This window comes from Orcinus orca, chromosome 17 (genome assembly GCF_937001465.1).
Source record: "Orcinus orca chromosome 17, mOrcOrc1.1, whole genome shotgun sequence".
Classification (NCBI taxonomy): Eukaryota; Metazoa; Chordata; class Mammalia; order Artiodactyla; family Delphinidae; genus Orcinus; species Orcinus orca.
The window spans coordinates 67,316,966-67,341,219 of record NC_064575.1 but is presented as its reverse complement, the minus strand read 5'-3'; the positions used below and the strand labels follow the sequence as shown (position 1 = coordinate 67,341,219).

The window sequence follows — 24,254 nt, the reverse complement described above, 5'->3', positions numbered from 1 at the left end:
CAGGATGTTTAGCAGGGTCCCCGGCCTCTACCCACTAGATGCCAGTAGTAGTACCCCCGAGCTGTGACAACCAGAAATGTCTCCTGACATTGCCAGACGGGGGCAAAATTGCACCCAGTTGAGAACCACTGCTCTAGACATAGAACAGCTTTTAGACTGTTAGATAGAAATGTACTAGCTTTCTCTAGGTCAGACTTCTTACTGAGGGCACTTTGTGTATAGGCTCGCGCCTGACGAGCATTCTTTTATACAAACACAGCTACTTGCTTTGTCTGCCACATTCCTGTTGGAGTTTAGGGACTTGCTTTCCTAACACGTGTTTCGTATTGAGTCAGGAAAGCACTGTGGTGAGAAGAGATCTGTGTTCCAGTCTCAGCTCTGGGCATTCCAGCAGGATGGCTGTGACAATTTAATGAACTTAGCCTCATGTTTTCCAGGTGTGTTATGAGGATAATGCAATTGAGGCCTCAAAGGTGGCAGTCAGGACTGTGAGTGAATGCCTGTAGAACCTTAGTTGGCCATCGTAGCTGCTCAGTAAATGTTAGTTCTGCTTCTCATCGACTGTTATGTGGAGGTGGCTGTGGGCCTCACTCCTTTGGAATGTGCATCTCACCCCTGCTATGAACTGTCACAGTGCATTCAGGCCTACCCTGAAGTCCTCAACCACAAGTCACGCGAAAGACACTTTCAGACAGCAGATATGGCCCTTCTGTTGGAATGGAAGACACTAAACAACCCTCCTAAGAGATGAGGTCTTCTTTCTTCTCTTCACCCCTGAGGGGCGGGGCTGCCTTCACACACTATCTTTTCTTCTTTCCCAAACACACCCTTGCGACTGGAGTGAGGGGAGGTGGCACTGGACACGCTCAGTCCCAGGTCTGTTCTTGAATCCTCTACCAAGCTGGCCTTTGCCTCCCGGGCCAGCTTCTTCCTGCCTTTGAAGTGTCTGGTGTGAACTCTTCTTATCACGGAACTGCCTGTTGGCGTCTGCACTAACCTGGGTGAGAGTGGAAGCCAGCGTGCCTTGGCTGTGGCCTTGGCAGGCGAGAGGAGTGTTATCCATCGCTGGAGGGGGCAAAGGCTTGGCCTCGGGACTGTGTTGTTTCTGCTTCCTGGCCCCCAGCTGTGGCATTAGTACATTGACCTCTTTGTATCTAGTTTCTCTAGGGAATTTTGGGACGTCTGGGCAGTAATAAAAATAAGAAGCCATCACTTAGCGGATAGTGACTACCTGCCAAACACCATGCAAAGTATTTTTTCTCTGAGCCTATTTCATCATTACAGCAACCAAGTGAGGTGGGGATTATTATCACCATTTTAAAGGTGGAGATGTTGAGGTCTGAAGAAATTCATGTTTTCAACAACATGTAGCTGGTAAGTGGTGAGCCTGGGATAGCAACCAGATCCACCTGATTCCAGAACCCACAATCTTTAATCACTGGACCCTAATGTTGCCCTACTCATCCCGGACCCTGATGCTGTTAGACTAAAGAGGTGATTGGTTCCCAGAATGCCTAAACTAGTCATGTTGAAAAAAGATTTGAGAAAGAGCTTTTTTTTTTTTTTTACTGTTAGCTGAAAATCCATACACGGCCAGTTCCAGGATGCACATGTCCCTTGAGTAGTCCTTAGATGCAGAGAAAGAAACAGGAGCAGTCCTCTCTCTATATGCAGACCTGACTACAGGATTAAATCTCAACTAAAATTGCGTCTTAAATTAAGCCCTGAAAAAGAGAAAAATCTCTCCTTCTTCAGCATCACTGCTTTCTTCATTATTTCACAACTGTTTACTAAGCACTTTCTGTATACATGGCACTGCACTTTGCATTAGGAAGACATACAACGACAAGACATGGTACCACCCTCAAAAAATTTAGGAGGAGAGATGGATACATTAAAATAAAGTGTTCATGGTGGGTTTGGTGGTAAACATTTATGATGCCTTGCTGGCATCCAAGGGTAAGCTGTCAGCTGTTTTGAGAGAGAGAGAAGGCTTCATAAAGAATGTGATGCTTGAAGTAATCTTGAAAAACAGAGGAGTAGGTGTTCACTAGTGTTCCAGGATGTACAAAGAAGGCATCCTAGGCAGGAGGAAAGGTTGAGCAAAGACTGCAAATAACCTAGTACATATGAGGAGGTAGAGGGAGTCTGGGATGGTGAAGCCCAGAGGATGGAACCCAAAAATTGTGCTATCTCAAAGATCACACTTTTCCCTCTTTAAAGGGCCAGAGCCGTCTACCATTTACAACAAACCCATGGCCAACATAACACCTAACAGTGAACACCTGAAAGACTTCCTGCTGAATTCAGCAGCAAGACAAGAATGCCCACTCTTGCCACTTCTATTTAACATAATGTTGGAAATCATAGGCACAGCAGTCAGACAAGAAGGAAAGAAGGAAGGAAGGAAAGGAAGAAGGGAGGAAGGAAAGAAGGAAAGAAAGAAAAGGTATCCAGATTGTAAGGGAAGAGGTTAAACTCTCACTATTTGCAGATGACTTGATACTCTAAACAGAGAACCCTAAAGTCTCTACACAAAAACTATTAGAACTAAGAAATGATTTCAGCAAGGTATTGGGTTACTAGATTAATATACAAAAATGCTGCATTTCTCTACACTAATAATGAAATACCAGAGAAAGTAAAAACTGATCCCATTTAAAATCACATCAAAAAGAATAAAATACCTAGGAATAAACTTAACCAAGGAGGCAAAAGACCTATATGGTGAAAACTATAAAATATTGATGAAGGAAATCGTAGATGATACAAAGAAGTGGAAAGATATCCATGCTCTTGGATTAGAAGAATTAATATTGTTAAAACGGCCATACTACCCAAAGCAATCTACAAATTTAATGCAAATTCTATCAAAACACCCCATTTTTCACAGAACTAGAACAAATAATCCTAAAATTTATATGGAACCACAAAAGACCTAGAATTGCTAAAGCAATCCTGACAAAAAAGAGCAAAGCTGGAAGTATAACCCTTTCAGGCTTCAGTATACAGCCTTGCTGTATACTACAGAGCTATAGTAATCAAAGCCTCATGGCACTGACACAAAAACATAGATCAACAGAACAGAATAGAGAGCCCAGAAATAAACCCATGCTCATACAGTCAATTAATCTTCAACAGAGGAGGTAAGAATATACAATGGAGAAAAGAGAGTCTCTTTAACAAGTGGTGTTGGGAAAGCTGGACAGCTACATGTAAAAAAATGAAATTAGAACATTCCCTCACACCATATACAAAAATAAACTCAAACTGAGTTAAAGACCTAAATGTAAGACATGACACCATAAAACTCCTAGAGGAGAACGTAGGTGAAAGATTCTTTGACATAAATCGTAGCAATATTTTCTTAGATCAGTCTCCCAAGGCAAAAGAAATAAAAGCAGAAATAAACAAATGGGAGCTTGTCAAACTTAAAAGCTTTTGCACAGCAAAGGAAACCATCAACAAAACCAAAAGACAATCTACGAAATGGCAGAAAATATTTGCAAATGATGCAACCAACAGGGGTTAATATCCAAAATATACAAACAGCTCATACAACTCAATATCAAAAAAAAAAACCCAATCAAAAAATGGATAGAAGGACTAAATAAACATTTCTCTAAAGAATTCATACAGATGGCCAACAGGCACATGAAAAGATGCGCAACATTGCTAATTATTGGAGAAATGCAAAACTACAATGAAGTATCACCTCACATTTGTCAGAATGGCTATCATCAAAATATCTATAAATACTAAATGCTGGAGAGAGTGTGGAGAAAAGGGAACCCTCTTACACTGTGGGTGGAAATGTAAATTGGTGCAGCCACTATGGAAAAGAACATGGAGGTTCCTTTAAAAAAAATTAAAAGAGGTCTACCATATGATCCAGCAATCCCACTCCTGGGTATATATATATCCAGAAAAAAAGAAAACTCTAATTCAAAAAGATACATACACCCCAATGTTCATAGCAGCACTATTTATAATAGCCAAGACTTGGAAGCAACCCAAGTACCCGTCAACAGACAGTTGGTTTAAGAAGATGTGGTATATATGTACAATGTAATATTACTCGGCCATAAAAAAGAATGAAATATTGCCATCTGCAGCAACATGGATGGACCCAGAGAATATAATGTTTAGTGAAATAAGACAAAGACAAATACTATATGATATCACTTATATGTGAAATCTAAGAAATAATACAAATGAGTGTATATACAAAACAAACAGATTCACAGACATAGGAAACAAATTTATGGTTACTGGAGGGGAGAGAAGTAGGGGGGAAGGGACAAGTCAGGAGTATGGAATTAACAGACACAAACTACTGTACATAAAATAAGTAAGCAATGAGGATTTACTATATAGAGCCAGGGTATTATACTCAATATTTTGTAGTAACCTATAATGGAATATTATCTGCAAAACAAAATGGAATCACTCTGCTGTACACCTGAAATTAACACAGTATTGTAAATCAACTAGACCTCGATTCTAAAAACAGAACAAAACTATAAAGAGCCACAGCCATCTCATACCAACTGCCATCTTACATTTGACCTCATGTAGCTTTTACACACCTGAAGGTCTGATTCTTGTTACACATAACAAAAATCTCTAGGCAAGCGATAACGGCAGAGCCATCACTGTACACGTGACAGAAAGACAATGGTCCAAGCCTTATACTAGGCACATCCCTGCACATACGACCTGAGTAAACAGGGGCCTCTTGCTCCCACATAAAGCCCAACTCAACCTGGTGACGCATTCAAAGGAAACATAAGTAACTGCAAAAGCATCAAAGAGCAATGAATACTGATTCCGTGGAAACATGGGTCAAGGTAGTATTATGCCATCCGCACTCTTCTCTTTGGCCATCCCTCTTCCTAAGGGCCCACACATGTGGCAGCCATCACCCCAAATCTCCTATGTCACTCTACAAACCCCCAGGTTGTCTCTCTGTGGCCTCTACTCCTGCGTGCATTCAAGTCTTGTAGGAGTATCTCTGTTCTTTCTAATATCTCCATCTTTCTAATAGAAATTAATTTAGCAACCAGTTTTTTTCCCTGCCCACTAGGGCCCTTTGTTGTGCTGACTGGGCTTGTGGATAAGCACGGAATCCTAGTTAGAAGATAGGAGAATGAGAAATACTCTGAATACTTGATATATTTATCCCTGTCACTCCTATATGTCACTAGAATGGGACAGACCTAGGTCTGAGTACAGATTTGACCTTCACTAGCAGTGTGACCTTGGGCAAATAATACTCCTGGGCCTCAATTTCCTCATCCACAAAATGGGGATATTCTACCTATTCCCAAGAACCGTACTGGGGAGCCACAGGTGAAAGACCTTTAAGGTCTAATAGGCTCAGCTCATGTCCATGGCTATAAATCTTATTGTATGCTAAAGTTAGACACATCTGCTTTCCATCAGCCTTAGAGGCTCATGTGGAAGACATGGTTATTTGGAGAAATAGCAGCTGTGATAAACCTAGTTATCAACTCCTGACTCAGGATCCAAAGTAGAGTAATTAATTTGTGTTTACTCTTTATTATCATTATTCACTTTTCAATTTTACTTTTTAAATTTAGGTTATTCTTAATAATTCTTTTCACACATTTTCCAGAGCTGATTTTAGCAAAGTCTGGGTAATAGTATACGGTATCAGATTCCTAGAAATCTGTTATTCCAGCTGTACTTCGCTTTTACAGGTCGGCTTGGATAAAAGATTTTTACTTGTGTCAGTTTCTAAGCCCCTTTAATAATACTGGACTGTTATTTCTTAATGAAATTATAAATATTTATTTTCTTAGTAGTATTAGTGAATGAAAATAACTGTGGATGCTTTAGTTAGTCAATGCTTATGGGTCAAAGCTGCACCCTGTGACCCTAACTTTTGTTGTTCTTGTGTAAAACATTATGACAACAATAATAAAAATCCTAAAGCCTTCACCTTTCCCTTACATTTCTTTTCTATACATATGTGTAAGTTTTGTATTGTAGTATATCATAACTGTTCACCATGTTGCTACATAATCATCATAATTATTACTTTAATGGCCATGTAATCATCCATCTGGTTAATGCACCATAATTTACGTAACCTAAGTTTTCAACACTAGGAAACTGGTTGTCTTCTAATTTTTCCACTATTATAAATAACCTCTGGGTTGCATATTTGTGCATATAGCTTCTTTCATTTTTTTAGAATATTTCTTTAGGATGCACTCCAAGAATGGGAACACTGAGTCAATGAATGTGAATTTTTAATAGTTTTTAAATAAATAGACATTATTTTCCCAGTTTACAATGCTATCAGCAATATATTAGTATTCTACTTTCATTACAACCTCATCAGTAGTGTATATTATTGTATATTGAATGCACTTAAATAGCACCTTACTTTTGTTTTTGTATTGTCTCAAAAATAGTAAGTTTAATGAAACATTTGCTTATAAATTGTGCATTCTCTCGTGTTTTAAAAAGCCAGTTTTAAAACCTAGGTAAGTTTTTTTTTTTTTAACATCTTTATTGGGGTATAATTGCTTTACAATGGTGTGTTAGTTTCTGCTTTATAACAAAGTGAATCAGTTATACATATACATATGTTCCCATATGTCTTCCCTCTTAAGTTTTTTGTTTTTTAACATCAAGAACTCTTGCTTACTCTCCATTGCCCAATAGTTCTGTGTATTAAATAAAGCTCATCTTGATAATCTTTCTGAGCAAAATATCGTTGTGCTCTTTTATTAACTAATTAATGAGGACCTGTGTATAAGGATCTGTAGGGAATACTGAGATAAAATAAAAGGAAATTAGAAAATAAAGTTGGAAAAATTAGACAAATATATCTGTACCAGTATTCCCAAGGTCAGAAGCAGGGTTGCCATTCAAATAGTTCAGTCTGCTCAGATTTTAATGACTTTCTCTACCTAGTCACTAACCTGCTCAGCCAACCTGACTTTTCAACTAGCAAACTCAGGACCTCCACCCATACTGCTTCCAATATGTTTTTCTAGGTTTTATCCTGGGAAAGCTTCTTAATGAAGAATGAAACCCCCCACTATACCCTCACCCCAAAATGATTCCACACCATTCCCAGTCTGATCTTGTTCCAGATCAAGTGAATGCACAAAACCCCATAATGTATGACATGGTTTCCCAAACCACAGCCCCGTCATAGGGCTGAATGCCAGTTCCAGGGATCCAGTTTTCCCCTTCCTTTCGTGCAACCTCTCCTATCCCTGAGATGGATATCTTCCACGCTCTGCAAAAAAAAAAAAAAAAAAAAGGAAGGACGTTCCAAGAATACAAGCCACCATAAGTTCATCTTGAAGTTGAGTCACCGTTACCTCCAATAGCGCCTTCTCTTTGACCTAAGGATGTTAAGGTTTGTTTGAATCGGATTATTGCTACATACCAGTATATGGAAATATGCAGAAATAGCTCATCATGTTTTCTTCTTTTTCCTCTTGCAGCCTCAACTGAGGGTTCTCCATAAACGCGGTTAGCCTTCCAAGCTGCTGTCCTGCCAGTCGATATGAACATGGCCTGTTCCTCACAGAAAGACTAACTCATGGCACTGCCAGAAGATATCCTTGGAGCATTGACAGATTAACCAGATTAACTGAAAAACCACCCATTCAGTCAAGATCGTGGGCTTTGGAACATCTTAGTTTGCTATGGATTTTTAAATGAGGTGCATAATATACAGTGCCAGCTTGCTCCAAGTGGTCGTTGGCAGACCATTAGCTGGAAAACTGCTTCCAGTTTTCATCACTGTGCATAACTCAAGCTCCCTCTGGGGAGCTGTCTGTGCCCTTCACTAGAAGTCCCGTTTTAGCATGGCAACTACTGGATTATTTTATTATGTGTGCAGACAGCATGATGCGGTAGAAAAAAAATTACAGCAGTTCTGCAATCTCAGTGGAAGTGTTCACAATATTATGCCCGGGTAAGAATGTAAACATGTCTCGGTTGTGTTAGTTATGACATCTAAAGGTATTCTGTCCAACTCTTAAGCACTTTACATGAGAACCCCCTATACCGAAACGAATCAGCACGTTCAGTACATGTGAGAAAACAAGTCTTTTCTTCTTTCTTATAAATCTTGTCCTATTTCTGGCTCAGACTGTCCAAGACGAGGCTCCACTCCTAGCATATACTCGGTCGTTCGTGGTAGATTGGTAAATATGGCCACAGTACTGTTAGACTTAACCTCTTGACACTTTACTGAACAACTGGATTTCTTACAGCAGCAAAGGGAAGTAAAGGTGGGCCTGGGGAATGGTGGTCATTTAGCTCTAGTTTCCTCTTACCTGGGCACAACTTACCACGAGCACATACACTCAAACACAGGAGGCTTCTACTTGGCCAATGTATGTAATCTCTCATTCTATAGAACAGTTCTTTCCAAAAAACCAGAATGGGGGTGTGGCCATATTTTAATCTTAGCATAGGTGCATTGATGGTAAAGACAGCAGAATGCAGTTTCCCAGGGTGTGGTCTGCCTTTATCACTTTGGAAACCTCTCTAGGTCAAGTTCTGAACACAATTCTTTGAAGAGAAAAAAACAGCAAGTGACCCCCTGCATGTCTAGAGAAGCAAGAGGTTCCAACCCCGCACTAGGTTTCTTCCTCAGAAGAGAACCTACTAGTCCTTTTTAATCCTTTCTGGGATTATACCCATAACTAATTTTTTTGTACTATGTTTTACAGCAAAGCACAGTCCTGGGAAACCAGTCAACCCAGTTATTGCTTGTCTTTAGGAATTAGAGAAATGTCCATATTGATTGACCCTACATCATGCTTTAGCATTATTTTTTGCCTGGAAATGTAAAGTTGACTGAATCAGAAACTCAGCCGGCTAAGTATGTTCTGTGTGCCCACAGTCCCAGCCTGAGACCAGCAGACATCGGAGACTTTTCTTTAAATACATGTAACAACCCTGGGAGCCTGCCAGTCCAAGCAAGCTTGGCATTTTAGAGGGCCACCAGACACACACTCATTCTCCGTTCTCCCCACATCTTGCCTCCCCTGGGGGTATCAGGAAATGCACAGCCCATTAGAAAACTACCCCACCTGAGATTTGGAAACTTGACAGGGAAGGAAAGAGCGATCCCAATGTGATTCGGGTGCATCACCCAGCAGGATGACTCACCACAAGCCTGTGGGCTGTAGTGCCAAAGAAGGGGGCTTCCAAGAGGGAACTCAGAGAAGCTCCAGTCGCCACCAAATCTGGCTCTCTGATGGGTCGGCATAGGCACCATCAGGCCCCCAGCAGACCGTAATTCTTTACAAATCCAGAATTAGGAAGTCAAACCCTGGCTGCCTACACCCCTGGACACCTCAGTCTCCACTGCCCATCTCCTGAGGTTCAATTCCAATTCCAGAGCTCCCTCCAATCTTTCATTTCTTCCCTTCTTTACTCAGCAAGTGTTTATTGAGCATCTGCTATGTGCCAAGCATTGAGCTGGGGCAACAACAGTGTACAAGGTAGACTCTCCCTGCCCTTATGATATCTCCTCCTCCCAAACACTTTCCCCACCCCACCTTTTCCACAATGAAAACTGAATTCAGACAGCATTCATCCCCTGCCAGAGCAACGTGGAGAAATGGACATGCACAGTTCCCTTGCCTGAGGAAGTGGACAGCAGAGAAAGAGGTAGTGGACAGCGTCAGGCCATGTATTTGCGCCCATCATGTACAGCCAACCCTCCCAGCACCCAGATTTAGCTGGTAGGAGCTACCCAAAGCAACTTACAGTTGCTTGATATCCACCCTGGTCACCTATATTCCCATCCTTTATGTAGAAACAGCAATTCATCATCATGCTGGATTCTCTGAAGCCCCAATTCTATAACTAGTCCCAGGGACACAAAATCAGGCCTGATGAATTCGAAAGAACTACTGCCAGGTGCTGAGATATTATCTGGGAATGAGTTCGTTTAGCCAGGGACATTCTGAGAACAACTGTTAACACCCTTGGAAAACTGGACATGCTTTGTGGTGCAGACAGATGTTCATGAAATGGTGGTGGTTCATCCTTACTGACTTTGGCTTTTGCAAAATATGTTACAAACCATTAAATAAGTAGAGTTTCCTAGCTTTTTTTTTTTTTTTTTTGAGTCAAAAGTGTGCTGGACAATTATTTAAAGATGGTGGGTAAAGATGGAGATAGGAAAGGGCAAAGATGGAGACAATGAAAGAGCCCCATTGAAGATGGCTTCTCTAAAAATGCCTTAATTCCTGGCACGTACCACATATTTGCATATGAACTACTGTTTTCCAAACTGTCGACCTCTGTTTGAAATCATCTGGGGGCATAGTTTTGGAAACGTGGTGGCATAAAATCTGAGCAGTCATGAGCTAAACCAGCAAAATGGAGAAACAGTTTCCTTCACAGCCTTGGGATTCTTTGTTCTGTGTTGACCCACAATGACCCATGGTTATTTCCTGCTGTGCTGAACCTTCTTGCCAAGATGTGTGTAGGACATTTTACTCCCAGAACCTCAGAGATGGCTGTGGTGAGTTTTGTTTAGTAGGAAGCAGGAGATGGGGAGGTAAGGGATAAATGCTTTGATGTCTAAGGGCTGTAAACTGTTGATGCATTTATTTTTCCTTTTACTTGAACCTGTGCTGAATCTTTTTATTAAAAGGCTGGGCCCCTCACTTGCACAGGAAAGGCAGTCTTGGGAAGGAACAGAAACGAATAATTATTAGACTCTCTTGGTTGCCAAGGGGATAAGTTTGTTCCAGCTCCAGAAGTGAATTTAAATACTCAGAGCATCGGTGGTTCTGCTAGGGTAAAAATCAAATCACTTGAGTAGTTTTAAGACATACCTAGGGGGACGGAGACCCTATCAGCTTTCTTGTGGGTAATGGTGTCTTCAATTCCCTACTCAGGCTCTGTGAGGTGTGTAACCGCAGCGTCCATTCCACCTCCCGATTACGGGGAAATAACCCGGGTCCCCTCCAGGGTCACTTCTCAGTTGCCCAGAGGCTAATAGTCCTTCATTCTGAGGTAATTCTGCCTCATTTTTAAACTTCAAGGGGAAAAGGAATTATCAACCTGATGTGAGAATATAAACAGAGGATTAAAACCTCTAATGGATGTACCCCCTTGTTACTTGCAAATTCTTCCTTTGTCTGCAAATGTCACACAATTGATTTTGGATAGGAACAATAAAAGTCTCACGGAAGAAAAGTTTTCAAGACCCCCTGAGCACTTTCGTTTTCCCAAAACCTCCTCTTCCAGTTCATTAGCAGCTTCATTCTTTGTGATATTTTCCTCTACGTTCTTTAGAGTAATTTTGTTACTTGACAACTAGACCTAAAGCTGCCGTAGTCTCTTTTTAAAAACCTAACCTTTGAAAATGACATCAGTTCCTTTCTGCCTTAAAGGCTGTTTTTATTGACCTCTCCCACAACCCCTTCCACTTTACTTTCTTGCGTTGTTTCGTATTCTTTTTTCTTTTAACCTCGTTCTTCTTTTCACATAGTTCCTGGTGTAGATTTCAAGTATTCTATAAAGAACTCAAACAGCGAAACATAGTCATCACCTTTTTTCCCCAGGACTGACTGAGAATTCCTTCTTAAGTTTGATCTTGGTGAAAGCTTGGTGCCCAGACAACACTGGGACAGGGATTCTCATCTCCAGGGGGTGGCCGGTCAGTGCCACTAATCAAAACAAGGGGCATGAGATCGGGAGGGAGGACAGCCCAGGAGATGCAGCCGCTCAGGGCACAGCTGGGGACTCGGTTTCAAAAACAAGTGGGTCCTGCCCCTTGGTCTCCTTAGATGTACATCTAATCCTGTAGCCAGAGAACTATCTTATGAATTCTCCTTAATCATTGTGGATGATTCCTGGCTCCACAGCACAGCTTCAAGGTCAGGGAGCTGTGTTTCCATTATTTTGCTCTGGTGACGTAACTCTAGTAAGGAGACAGGGAGCCTTCTTTTGAAGGCGAACCACCTGTGGGAAGCTTGAGGAAAAATTAGCCAAGTGCCCAGGGAGGTTACACCAGCCCTCAAAAAGAACAAAGTAGAGCCTTCCCTGGAGATTCTCATTTGGGAGGATGACTAGGAGGATGGTATCCTGGTTTTCTTCTGCCTATCATCTTGGCCCTGCAGGGAAGATTCTGGGAAAGTGGGGCAAGAACTACGATCTAACATTCTTAGAGTGAAAATCGGCCCGTGACAAATATAGAGGAGAAGTGCCTTTGAGTATGGGGCTAGTTTTAGGCCTCCTGGTCGGCAGCACTGACTGAGAAATTACTTCCACAGCACAGCAGAAAAGGGGTATAGAAGGCCTTGTAAATCTGAAGCTTCCATTCCACGTAGGGCTGTCTTCAAACCTTGCCGAGCTCCCAGTATTCTTACTTCAGAGCCTCCTTCCGCAATTATATCAGGCACTCGAAGGCACCAACAACATACACCTCATAAAATGTCAAGGGAACCGTACGACTTGCATTGAGTTGCAGGTGACTGCCTGACATTGTTACAGATACTTAAACATTAATTCTGATTATACAATATCCTTTTCCTATTTGGGAGCCGGTGATTCAGGGGTTTCATTGCTTGTTTTGTTGTTGTTGTTTTCCAAACCTCAGACATTTACAGAGCCTTAGAAAGGCTCTTAAACCCAGGCCTTTTTGCCTGAAGTGCAGTGATAGAAACAGCCGTCTGACATAAACAAGGAGACTTAAATTAAGCCAACATAGGAGATACTAACACCTGAAATCTTTAAGGCACCGAAGACCCTGCTGGTTGTCTTCTGCATCGTTTATAGCCTTTTAAATTTCAATCATCTGGATCAAAGGAAATAAACAGGCTGCTTTCACGTGGCCCTGGCATGTCAGCACACACGCAGCTGCTACACGTGGAACTCTAAGCTGGGCTGCCGTGCCAGAGCACGCAGACCTGTTCTGTGTGGTCATATCTATTCACCACCACCGACCCCCATTTCCTCTGAAAATGTACTCAAATGCTTTACTCCAAGAAAATCCTAAAATGAGACCCTTAATATTTAGATCATTACTTCTCTCAGGGTGGGGGAACTGATTTTGTGACATAACCTTGAAGAAAAATCACTGGCCATTAAACGCCTTGGTGGTTGCCCCTGTTCCATTCCACAAGCTGCCGCTGGTCTTCTCCCATCTCCCCAGAGGTCAGCCTGGCCTCCCTCTCAAATAGCACAAACATCGTAAAGACACCTTTTGAAGCTCTGAATAGACTCCCTATTCAAGCATAATTCCAATAATGTGATTTGAATTGAGTACCACCTTGGTCCTTGATGATATGATTCCCTAGATCAATTCTAATTCTTTATATGTATTTTCAGTATGTTTTTGTTAACACAGTCAACTACATTTATGTGTTTGCATTGAGAGCTACCCGCTAACTCTGTTGCAGCTTTTGACAATGCCTATACCTAGTTCCCGTTTGATGCATTTGAGAGGAGACCAGAAATGTTTCCCTGCATACCAGCTGCAGAGGTTTTGAAGTACATAACCATGTTCACTTTCACATCAAAAGGCCCCTGTTTATAGGTGGAAAATTTAAAGAGAAATGGGGGGGCAGGGGGAGTAATTCATATTTGAACACTGGAACCTTTGTCTTTTTCATTATAATTCCACTCTCACCTCACATTACCCTTCTCTTTCTAGAAGCAGTAGCCTCTTCAGTGAGTGCTGACCCCCACTTGGGGTAGTCAGGATTCCACTTGCTTAAATTCACTCAAAGGAAACTGGAAGCCTCTCTGGGGCTCTGAATGATTCCTCCAACACTACATTTCCTTCACCAGTAGAAAAATGCTATCCTTACAAGGCCATGTTTGAGGAGACCTCTGTTTAGCTAGTGAACGTTCACATTACAGAGAGCTGAATAATGCCAGGTTCTTGACTTTGCCCTGTAAGTCTCAGTTGTGATTGGCACAGAAGCAACTAGTCTGCTGAAAAGCCAAACCAGCACAAATGTTTTGAAACGAATTCCACTAAAACTCTCGTGTCACTACGTCATACTTGCTGTAGGTCCAGTTAATCCGACTATTTAATATCATTAGTCACCAAATTAAATAGTTGTACCCAAATTTCAGAAAATATCAGTATCGTAACACAATTACGTATTAGCAGTCAGAAATACCTGAGAAAAGAAAATATTGATCTGTTGTGGTTTCTGTACTTGAGTTATTCTTAGGGCTCTGTGGAGACCGGCACTGCTCTGATAAAGGGGAAGATGTTTTGAATTCAAGAATACTTGAACTCAAGAGAAATTGCCCATCTCTCTGGGCCTCTGCTCATCCGTTTGGGATGCTACCTGTTCCGTCTTAGCAGACAGGGTTGTTTGGAAGCCAAAACGAGCTAAGCGGAGAAGCTGTCCTGTACCACCAGTATCTGCGTATTCATCATAGTGAGCAGGGATATGGGCTTTTATCAGTGAGTCCTTCCCCTTAGTTTACGCCTTTCCCTATAGCTATTATTACTGAAAGTCCATTCTGGGATTTTAAAAAGTAAAATGATAAAGTATCAATCAACCTTTTGTGGGGGGTACAAAATTACTTTATTTGAAGGAATGATGCTAAGGAAGGAACTTAAGTAGTTGTTTTTGTACAACTTATAGAAAAGGTGAAGGTAACTCAAACACTTTGTATGTACACACAATACCTGGGGGCTGGTCTGAAGAGCCCATGGCTAGGGTGTCCATTTATCTCCACCTTCCAAAGGTTTAGAGCACTGTGACCAAGCTGAGAGAGAGAGGTTTGGGCTGGGCTTAGTGCAGGTGAAGATTGCCAATCCCCGGGTTGAAGAAGACCAATGAAGTTGACAAATTGAGGGTCACGGGAAGCAGAGAGCCACATTGAACTTCCTTTATGAGCTTCTGTACATTGGTCTTTGTGCTAGAAAGAAAGAGGAAGAAAAATCACACAATGTGAATTGAATATAAAACCAGTGCTCTTGATTGCATTTGAGGGGAAAAAATCTGACCAAGAAAAAGAATGGTTCACTGTTTCACAAATGCTAACAAACATGGCTATAAAAGCACATTTCATAACACAAAAGCCTATGTAGAGGGTAGACATTTTTATAGCTTCCTTAAGTGAGTAGTTAAACCAGCAGTCTGAAATCTCTTAATCCCCTAATAGTGGTTAATTAAATAAGTATTTTCCTTATATATTGCCCACAACTGTGGGGTTTTTCTCTATGCACCCTAGAAGAATTCCCAAGACTAGACTTAAGGAGGACACAAGCTGGTTATGTAGTAAAATAAGGTGCCTTTTCTGTTGGATGTTCATTTTAGTTCCCTGTGTCCCCAGGGCATACAATGTTTAGAAACTTTTTTCTCTAAACATAAGAATTATTGCACACCACAATTTTGAACTACCAATTTCCATATCTTAAGCAGCTATCAACTTGCCAATTCCCTTTAGGTCTCCTTTACATTTTCTTTTAATGTTTCCTTGCGTTTTGGGTTGTGCTCAAAAAGACTTTCGGGGGAGGGGCATGTTTCTTTTTAAATTGATAGAAATGAAACTGTACAGATTTTTGCTCCCTTGTATCTGTGAGCATGATCTCTATCAGTCTTGAAAATCTGCTTTATCATTTTGTATATTTGACTATTTTGTATTCAGCATTACTTGATTCCTTACGTGCATGGCAATGTATTAAAATGCGGGATTTCTATTACCGTGTAAAAGTGTTTTGATTCTGATTTTCAACATATATCCTTGGGAAAAAATTACATTAAACTTTTCTATTTTCTTCAGCTCATCAGCTTGTCAGAAGAAAAAAGAAAGTTAACAGCATTTCACTTTCCCTGTGTTAGCTAATGATGCAATTCATGGTAGAAAATTGTCCTCAATTATGCTGTGTTTCCTGGAGAAATAATATATGTGGAATGAATTGGTGGCCTCTCTCCAGCTCCCAGCACACAGAATTCCCCCAACACCAAATCCCACCAGCATGACGGCTAGTACCATTGAACGCTTTAGTGTTGAGCACAGCTAGACAAAAGACACAGTTCTCTCCCTCCATAGATGTGGTAACACCCTGGAAAGAGATGGGACGACAGATCTTGGCCCGCCAATCTGCTCTCACCCCAAGAGAGTCTTAAGTGCTTATCATAGCATGGTTGATGGAATTTCCCATCACCTCCATCTCCATCTCTCAGGTGATGACCAAGTGTCAGCTGTCTGTATTTTATCAATTGGGATGCTTTCGAGTAACACCTGCCCAAGGGATTCAGGATTAGAGAGCCGCTGTCTAGTTCAGCAAACATCTGGGTATACTCCACTCTCAACCACGTATTTGAAACACACCAACATTTTTTTCTCAAATTAAAAAACAAAAAAAATCCACTGAGTAATATGATGCAGCAAATATAAACAGTAGACCATTGTTTCTGCTCTAAACTACCATTTTCACCCTTCCTTGTCTCAAGGAGACATCGTAATGAGTAGTTACAACCACTGTGACTTTGCTGAATATGATGAACTGCCTCAACTGGTAACAGAGAAATGCTTCCTTCCCTGAGAGGAAAAGGCACGTGTAAATTGCATGAAAAAGAAGGGAAACACCCACTGCCCTTTTTTGTTACATGTTTACAGTGAATCTAGTTTTGGGGGACTTGGGGTGGGTTTTTTTCCCCCAGAAAAGGTTTCCAAAAGCAAAACCTGTGAGAACCTTTTAGTTTAGTTTACTGACTCACTGTATAAACCTTCTAAATCTGTCTACACACCCTGTAACTCTAAAAGTACAATTTTCTCCCACTTTCTATTCATACAAGTTAAGAACATGGAAAACGGGGCAAGTTTCTTTGTCAGTGAACCTCTTTAGAAGATGTAAGACTAGAGCCCTACGAACCCCACATTCTCTTTGTCTTCACTTTTCTTGGATCATTTCTGGCTATTTTTTCTTTTTTTTTTTTTTGTCTCTTTTTCATCATTTCCTTCCTTTTCCTCTGTCATTTCTCTGCCTTTAACTTAGCACTCCCTTTCTGTGCGCTTCTCTTTATCTTTCTCTACCTCACCTTCCTCTGCCTCTATCTCATCTCCTCCTCTCTCCCTTTTCTCATTTGTCTCTCTCTTTTAACCCATTTTACCCTTCTCCTTTCTTTTCCCTCTCTGTAGGGTAGGACCCTCATCTTATTTGTATTTGTATCATCATCTCTTGGTACATAATAGTTGCTCAACAAATGTTAGGTGAACCAAATTAAACTTGGTGCCTTGTTCTTCCCACCTTATTCCCCTTCTTCCTACTGAGCCTAGCAACCGCCAGGAACTCTTTGTTAAGCAAATGAACTCATGGTAATAAAGACTAAAGCCAGATGTGTTTTCAGAGGTGGGTGAAAGCTCTCGGTGGCAGGTTACCTAGGCAGCTTTAGGTAACCCAAGCCAGAAGTAGGTACAGAGAAAGCTTTCTTGCCATCTCAGTGCTTTGGGAACTCATACTTGCCTGGGTAAACGTGGTGGCCATATTTGGATCAAGGACAGTGATGTCATGAGAAGTTTACCATCAAAAGTATGTGTTGACCTAAGATGATTCAGAACTGTATAAAATCCCTCCATGGGACCTAGTAAATGTACTCTGTGGTGCTAGATCTTTTGTTCCAAAGAAAGCTGTCCACGGTTGAGGTTTCTTACGGTGATTATGAAATCATTAGGATTGTTAATACTTTCTCTTTCACATAAATCTATTTTTATGGCGTATAGATATATGTACACTGTAAAATAGCTTTCCATTACCTTTCATGATTTTGTACGTATATGGATAAAACCAACTAAAAGAATAAGATTTAATAAGGACAACCACGTTCTTCTGTTTTTGTAAGCAACTGGGGAGATATAAAGTGGGAGTGGATAAAGAGAACTGTGTATAGTTGTTTCACAAGTGAAGATGTCCCCCGTCTCCTGAGAAATGGAAAGCTTGATAGGTTCCTGTTTTTCTCTCATGTCTCTGTCCTTTTGTTAGTGTAACCCTAATATGATTAGGTCTCCCATTGCCCAATCTCTAGAGGGAAGTCCAAGAGGGGAATAAAAATATATACAAAAACATTTCCAGATTTTATTTTGCCCTTCATGAAACTTCCAAAGCAGAAAGTGTGACAGGGTGTGGGTATGTGTTATACAGAAAATATCTTAAAAGTCCTTCTTCCCATTTATGCCACCCTCATCATACATCCAAAGACAACTGCTTCCCTTCCTTAGACCAAATCTTTCCCTTCTGCCGCCAACCAAGAAATCTCGCAGCCACCAGACTCTTCTGGTTCTCATCTCACGTGACACCCTCTTTCCTTCCATTTCCATCCTTCTCTACTAAATTTCCATGTAATTTTCCCATTTTTGCTTTTGCAGCTCTGTTTTTTTATGCCTATTGCCCTGATTCTACCTCACAAAAGCTAGTAAACTTTAGCTTTTCTTTAGTGAGCAAAGGAGGGGAAAGGATGTGGCAATACAATGTTTTTTCTTAATAATTTTCCTTATTAATTTTTCTTAATAAGTCTTGCCCCAGAACTGTGGAATAGATGATCAAAAAAAATGAAGAGTAACATGGGTGATGTGGTTGCTTGTCATTGATGGCTCAAATTCTACCTCCAGAAAGTAAGCTGTATGGGGCTTGAAATCGTTTTCGTTTATTCATTGAGCAATCATTAGATGGATCTCGTGCTGTTTGTTCTATGTACCAGGATCTGTGCACGGTATTGCGCTAAGTGTTGGTGACTTAGAGATGAAGGACATTTTCCCTCCCTTAAAGATCTTAAATCCTAAGATACAGAAATAAGGAGCTCAGCAAAACATAAGTGATAAGAGTCCCTTAGGAAAGTCTAAATATCTCTGGAAGGATAATACTTAAGCCTCACTCATTCTCCGATGCTGGGATTCAGGAGAGATGCAAGAATGTTCCATGTCAAGTAAGCTCTGAAAACATGATATATTTACCCCACTCCTAGACACACGTGATGCACGTTAGCGTATTAAAACTTCTGAAAAGGCTTGCAGGTTATAGTTATATATATTTATTCAGTACAGCATTTTCAAATTTCATTCAGGCGTCAACGATTTTCCCCCAGAGAATACTAACTAATGCCTCATAGAACAAGCACTTTTGGAAATGCTGTTCTCAATCAATCATTAGCTTGGTGATAATATGTTGTCTCAACCAGGTGAGTATAAAGGCCCTCAGGAAATAAGTGATGCAAAAGATGAGCCCCCTAGAAGGTGATAAAGGTCTAAGGGCCAGAAAATGGCTGAAAACAAATTTGCTGATTTCTATTAATTAATTATGAAGCAACCACTACATAGTCAACCTATGAGGCTATCACATCCTAGGCCTGCCACTAGCCATGAAGGGAGAGGGAGAAACAGTCATGTGAGTTTGACCAAGTCTCACATTATCTCTGGATTTTAATTTTCTGTTTTGAAATATTAAGGGTTTGGAATAGATGGGCTCCAAACATGGCTTTGTAGCACAACATTTTAAGTCCAATTATAACTTTGTACCACCTTATCTCCAACTTCGCTTTTTAAAAAAACATGCACACATTAAAAAATCTAGAAGCTTCACTCCACTGTACCTTATTTTCATTCTTAAGACTAAAGAAGACTTTTTATCTTACTTGTTTTTGTCTCACAAGTGTTACGGGAGATTTTCAAAGGAAACAAAAACTTGGACCACGATTTGAGCAATCACACAAGCACGTAGACCACAGTTGGTAATGTCACTGACACGAACAGGTGTTGATTTTTATTGGTTAAGCCAGAAATCTTTTAAAAAATTATTCTTGGACACAATGGGAACTAGGGGAAAAAAGCAGTCATTCAAAGAATTTGAAAAAAAAAATAAGTGGTATCAAACTTGACGCTTTTGGTATTCTTCCTTTGATGACATTCTATTCAAAAATTAAATTAGGGGAGTTAGAGAGAGGCTGAATCCAGAACTATATTTTAAAGAAGGACTCATAAGATGTACATTAACTCCCAGGAGATGATATTTCTGAAAATGTGTTGGTGTGTACGTGTGCATGTGTACAGTGATAGAGATGAGGGTGGGAGGGAAAGAAGAAGAAACTGGAAACGTTTCTAACAAAGCCCTGATTCCCCTTTTGGCCACCTTGACTTCCTCTCTCAACCTGGGCAAGACGGATGAATCCATGCCCTTGTTTTCCCTTTGTATTTGTCTCCATGACATTCCAAAATCATTCCATGGTGCATGAAACTAGAATAATATTTTTAAAGTTGTTTATATATTTTGTTTCATTTTGGAGAACAAAAATTGATATCATGAGAATCAGTCCTCATGAGTATGTGATAATAAGTCTCTGAAATACAATTTAATTGATTGACTAGCAAAAGCAATAGCTCTAATAACTTAGTGCTTGCCATGGGTCTAGCATTCTTTATGTTACCTCATTTAATTCTCACAATATTCTGTTAGATATTATTATTCCCGTTTCACAGGTGAAGAAATTAAGAGAATTTAAAGGGATTAAATTCTTAGGTCAGATCGCACAGCTGACTCAGCTGTTTCTGACTGGGAAACACAAAATCTCAACCATTAGACTATACACACATTGATTGAGCATGTACTATGCTCATTAACTGAGCGTGTACTAAATGACTAATCCCTAACATCAACTGTCCTTGACATCTTCAAAGTCAGAAGTACTTTTGAAACTCTCCTGAAAACTAAGGATGCTCTTGTCCAAACATGTACCCAACATACAAATCTTTACATACATTTTCAGTGGGTTCAAGGACCTTCTGAACCCCATCCCATTTTAAGAACTCTTCCCTTAAGTAATGATACAGAATTTAACTGGTGAAGAAGAGATGATAGCAGAAGAAATGGAGCCAGCAATGGCTTGGCCTTCAGTACACAAATTTCCTCTCACAGGAAGAGGGGAGATAGTCATGACTCATTCCACAAGTAGTTACTGGGTGTCTCCTGTGGGAAGTGCCATTGTAGGCCCTGGGAATCCGCCAGGAAATTGTGCAGACAAGGTCCAGTCCTCATGGAGACTGTTGTTCAGGAGGGGAGACAGGGAAATTAATAGGCATTAGATCTGTAGCCCTCATGCTGCATTTTTGAGCTCTCAGTTCTTCTAAGGGTGTCTAAAAGACTGGCTAACTTAGTTTTGGATCTATGTCCTAAAGATATGGCTATCGCACAGTTTCTGTCCCACTGTGTGAAGTTGAAAATACAATGAGCACTTCTGTTAAAAATATTTTTCTTTATTGCCTTTGGTAAAAAGAGGAAGCAAATAGACACGCTCTTTCAAATGCTGATTCCAACATCTGTCCACCAAAATCGGTATTAATATATTCTCTTCAAATTAGGACTTTCGATTTTCTGTGGATAACGAGAATATTAGCTATGCTGGGTTTTGTGCTGTTTCTGTTAAAATTTTAAACACCTTCTTTTTGTTCAATGTATTGTTCAGTTCAGCTGAGGTTGGGGGTAAGATGTCTATTTGTAGGAAACCAAGTATACATCCTGTGTCCTCATATGGTATCATTTCAAGCTTGTCGGTTCTTTTTTTATGTTTATATTAATGCTTTTACTTATTCATAACCCATTTATATCCACAAAGTAGTTGAGGCAATTCACAAGAAAATATACCATAAAATAGAAGGCTATAAATAAACTAAAATCAGAACCAGAGAAATTGTACAGCAGTTAGAAGGTTAAGACAAGGATATAGGTTGTAGCCTATCTACTTTGGCCATCATTATTAGAGAGGAGCCATAAATTTCATGTCAACATTGGAGGCAATCACAGTAACCTGCTACGAGTTATCCATAAAGATAAACATGGATGTCTAGTGGAGAAGAATACAAAAGTCACATGAATTTTTAACATAAAACAAAAGAAATTGTGCTCACTTTGCTTAGGGTTATGTCTCCAACCCCTGGGAGTATGAGTTCAGTCTTCTCTGATGATAAGAGTGAAAAAACTGGAGAAGGACAACCTTGGGGGATGTCAAGTTTTCCTTCCCACATGAGTCTGAGAAAAATTTCTTACAGCATCTTTTTAGGTAGGACCCTGAGTGAAGCCATAGAAAATGTCCCTATAACATATGCAATAAAGGTTTTCACATAGCAGCTTATCATGTCCCTCAAAGGCAGCAAAGGGCACAGCAACTACGAGTGACCAGGTGGAAACAATTTTATGGGGCCCAAATTCATGTGATCTCAGTTCATGAGTTCATCAGTTCTGCAGGCTGCCTAGAGGACCGAGAATAAGGAATAAGCAAGATAGTGTGCTCGTGACTGGAGCCCCCTAGCAACCAACCTCAGTCATGACAGCAATCATGTTTGGAGCGCTTGTAATATGGCAGGCTCTTTAAGGTACTGTATATTTAATCCTTGTGATAACTGTCCAAGGTAGGGACATTGATCAGGACTTTTTCAGTTGCAAGTGACTAAAGCTCAACTCAAACTACCTTAAGGGAAAAGAGGAGAGAGAGATTGATTGATTGATTGATTGATTGACTGACTGGATGATGTATTGAAAAGTGCAGGGCTAGACGGAACTTTCTCAGTATCCACTTTCTACTCAGTATCTGCTTTCTTCTCTGAGTGGGAAGAATGGCATCTCACAGCTCCAGGCTCACACAGAAAGAGACCCTGTCTTATCCAAGCCTGTCCTCAAAGTAGACTCATTTTGGGGTCACTTGCCTACCCCTTGGCCCAGTCTGTGTATCCAAGAGAATGTAGCCCTCTAATTGGCTGGCCTGAATTGACAGTTCCACAAGACTCTCACAGAGTGGGAGGAACATTGCCCAGATGGAACGGATGCAGGGCGGACACGTATACCAGACGGTCTCTGCAGTAGGTAATATTATCCCCACTTTACAGAGGAGAAAATGGAGGCCAAAAATAACAAATGGCAGAGCCAAGATGAGGTTGTAAGCCCTGCATTAGTCGTAAAATCTGAAATGCTAACAGCTTAGTGCACCCAAACAGTAATTTTTACTTACCCTACGTGCCTAACTCAGGTTGCTTCCTGCAGTAATCATCACAGTCCCCAGGGACCCAGGCTGACGGTGAGGTTTCTAGTATCTGAAAGACCTGGATTCCAGGCCTATAGAGAAAAGGAAGAGGAATGCTCACAGCCATCGCTCACTAACCAGGATGAGTCCCCTGGCTCTGCCCATGGATAGGGACTGACCCGGGGGGGATGGGACATGCACGTGGGTGTTTGTGAGTACTAACTATCTCTGCCGGTTAGGTCTGTGTGACTCAAAACCTTTGTCTCTCACCTTGTATAGCTCAAGTGCCACAAAAACACATGCGAGTAGTAAGAATTTCCAGCCAGCCTCTCCCTGCCAGCAGCCATGAGTAAGAAGGGGAGGGGTATTCCCGTTCCTCAATTGATCCTAAGAGAAAGAGCAATAGATTCAGAGCACAGCAGGCTGACGGAGCTGGCTGACACCCTGTCCAAAGGGCCATTTCAGCGCCCAGCCTCCCCACAGGAGCCACAGAGAAGGGGGCTGACATAGAGGCGGGTTGCTACTGCCCAGGCTGTAAGGCTGCTCAGAGCTGAGTCCAGCTGAGGGTGGCTCCTTCAGGCTGCCACTCACTGGCCTTAACCTCCAATGCAGCTGTGCTTTGCGCCACGAATTGTGTTTCTGAATTTAGCTTTTCACGTGGTTTGTATTCTCACCTTCAAGGACGACAGCAGGTGGTGATGGGAGATGCTGGTCTGGACTGGGCAAATGCTGCCTTGTGACTTTGCGCTGTTGCAGGAATCTGAGAGCATTGGGAATCACCCACATCGATCCATACCTTCTTTGTACCCACGGTTTTGATCCCAAGTTCCTCCCTGACCCCTATCTGCATGAGCCAGACTGTGAACGAAACCCTCTCTTGCCTCTTCTGGCTTAAACCAGAACTTGACTTCAGCTATCGGCAGAAGGCCTCTTTCACCTGGCGCGACTCTAGCAAGGAGTTGGTCTTCAAAAGGTAGAGGAGGAAACCTGAGGCTGAGGGGAAGGAAAAAAGGCAGCTTTCCAGAAGGGAGTGCTAAGAAAAGACCATGCTTTTGATGTCTTTTCTTCTGTTCCAAGCACTACCAATCATAAATGCCAAATCATAAAGTGGAGTGGCCAATCATAAATGCCAAATCTTAACTGTTTGAAAAATCATGTGGTAGGCCCTATGAGATGGTACATCTTTCCAAAAGAGCGAAAAAGTAGTATGTCATTCTTAACTGCCCTTCACTTTTTCAGGAAACAGTTCTATAATTG

At 41.1% G+C, this 24,254-nt stretch overlaps 1 protein-coding gene across 2 annotated transcripts in view; it reads left to right on the top strand.

The window, feature by feature from the left end:
- Positions 1 to 15,691, top strand: part of SAMD12 (sterile alpha motif domain containing 12) — a 410,354-nt gene extending 394,663 nt beyond the window's left edge. For both annotated transcript variants that reach the window (XM_033419918.2, XM_004265368.4), the window contains exon 5: positions 7,491 to 15,691. In XM_033419918.2, the coding sequence (XP_033275809.1) occupies positions 7,491 to 7,513 (23 nt within the window). In that variant the 3' untranslated portion in view covers positions 7,514 to 15,691. The remainder of the gene's footprint in view (positions 1 to 7,490) is intronic.
- The last annotated feature ends 8,563 nt before the right edge of the window (positions 15,692 to 24,254 follow it).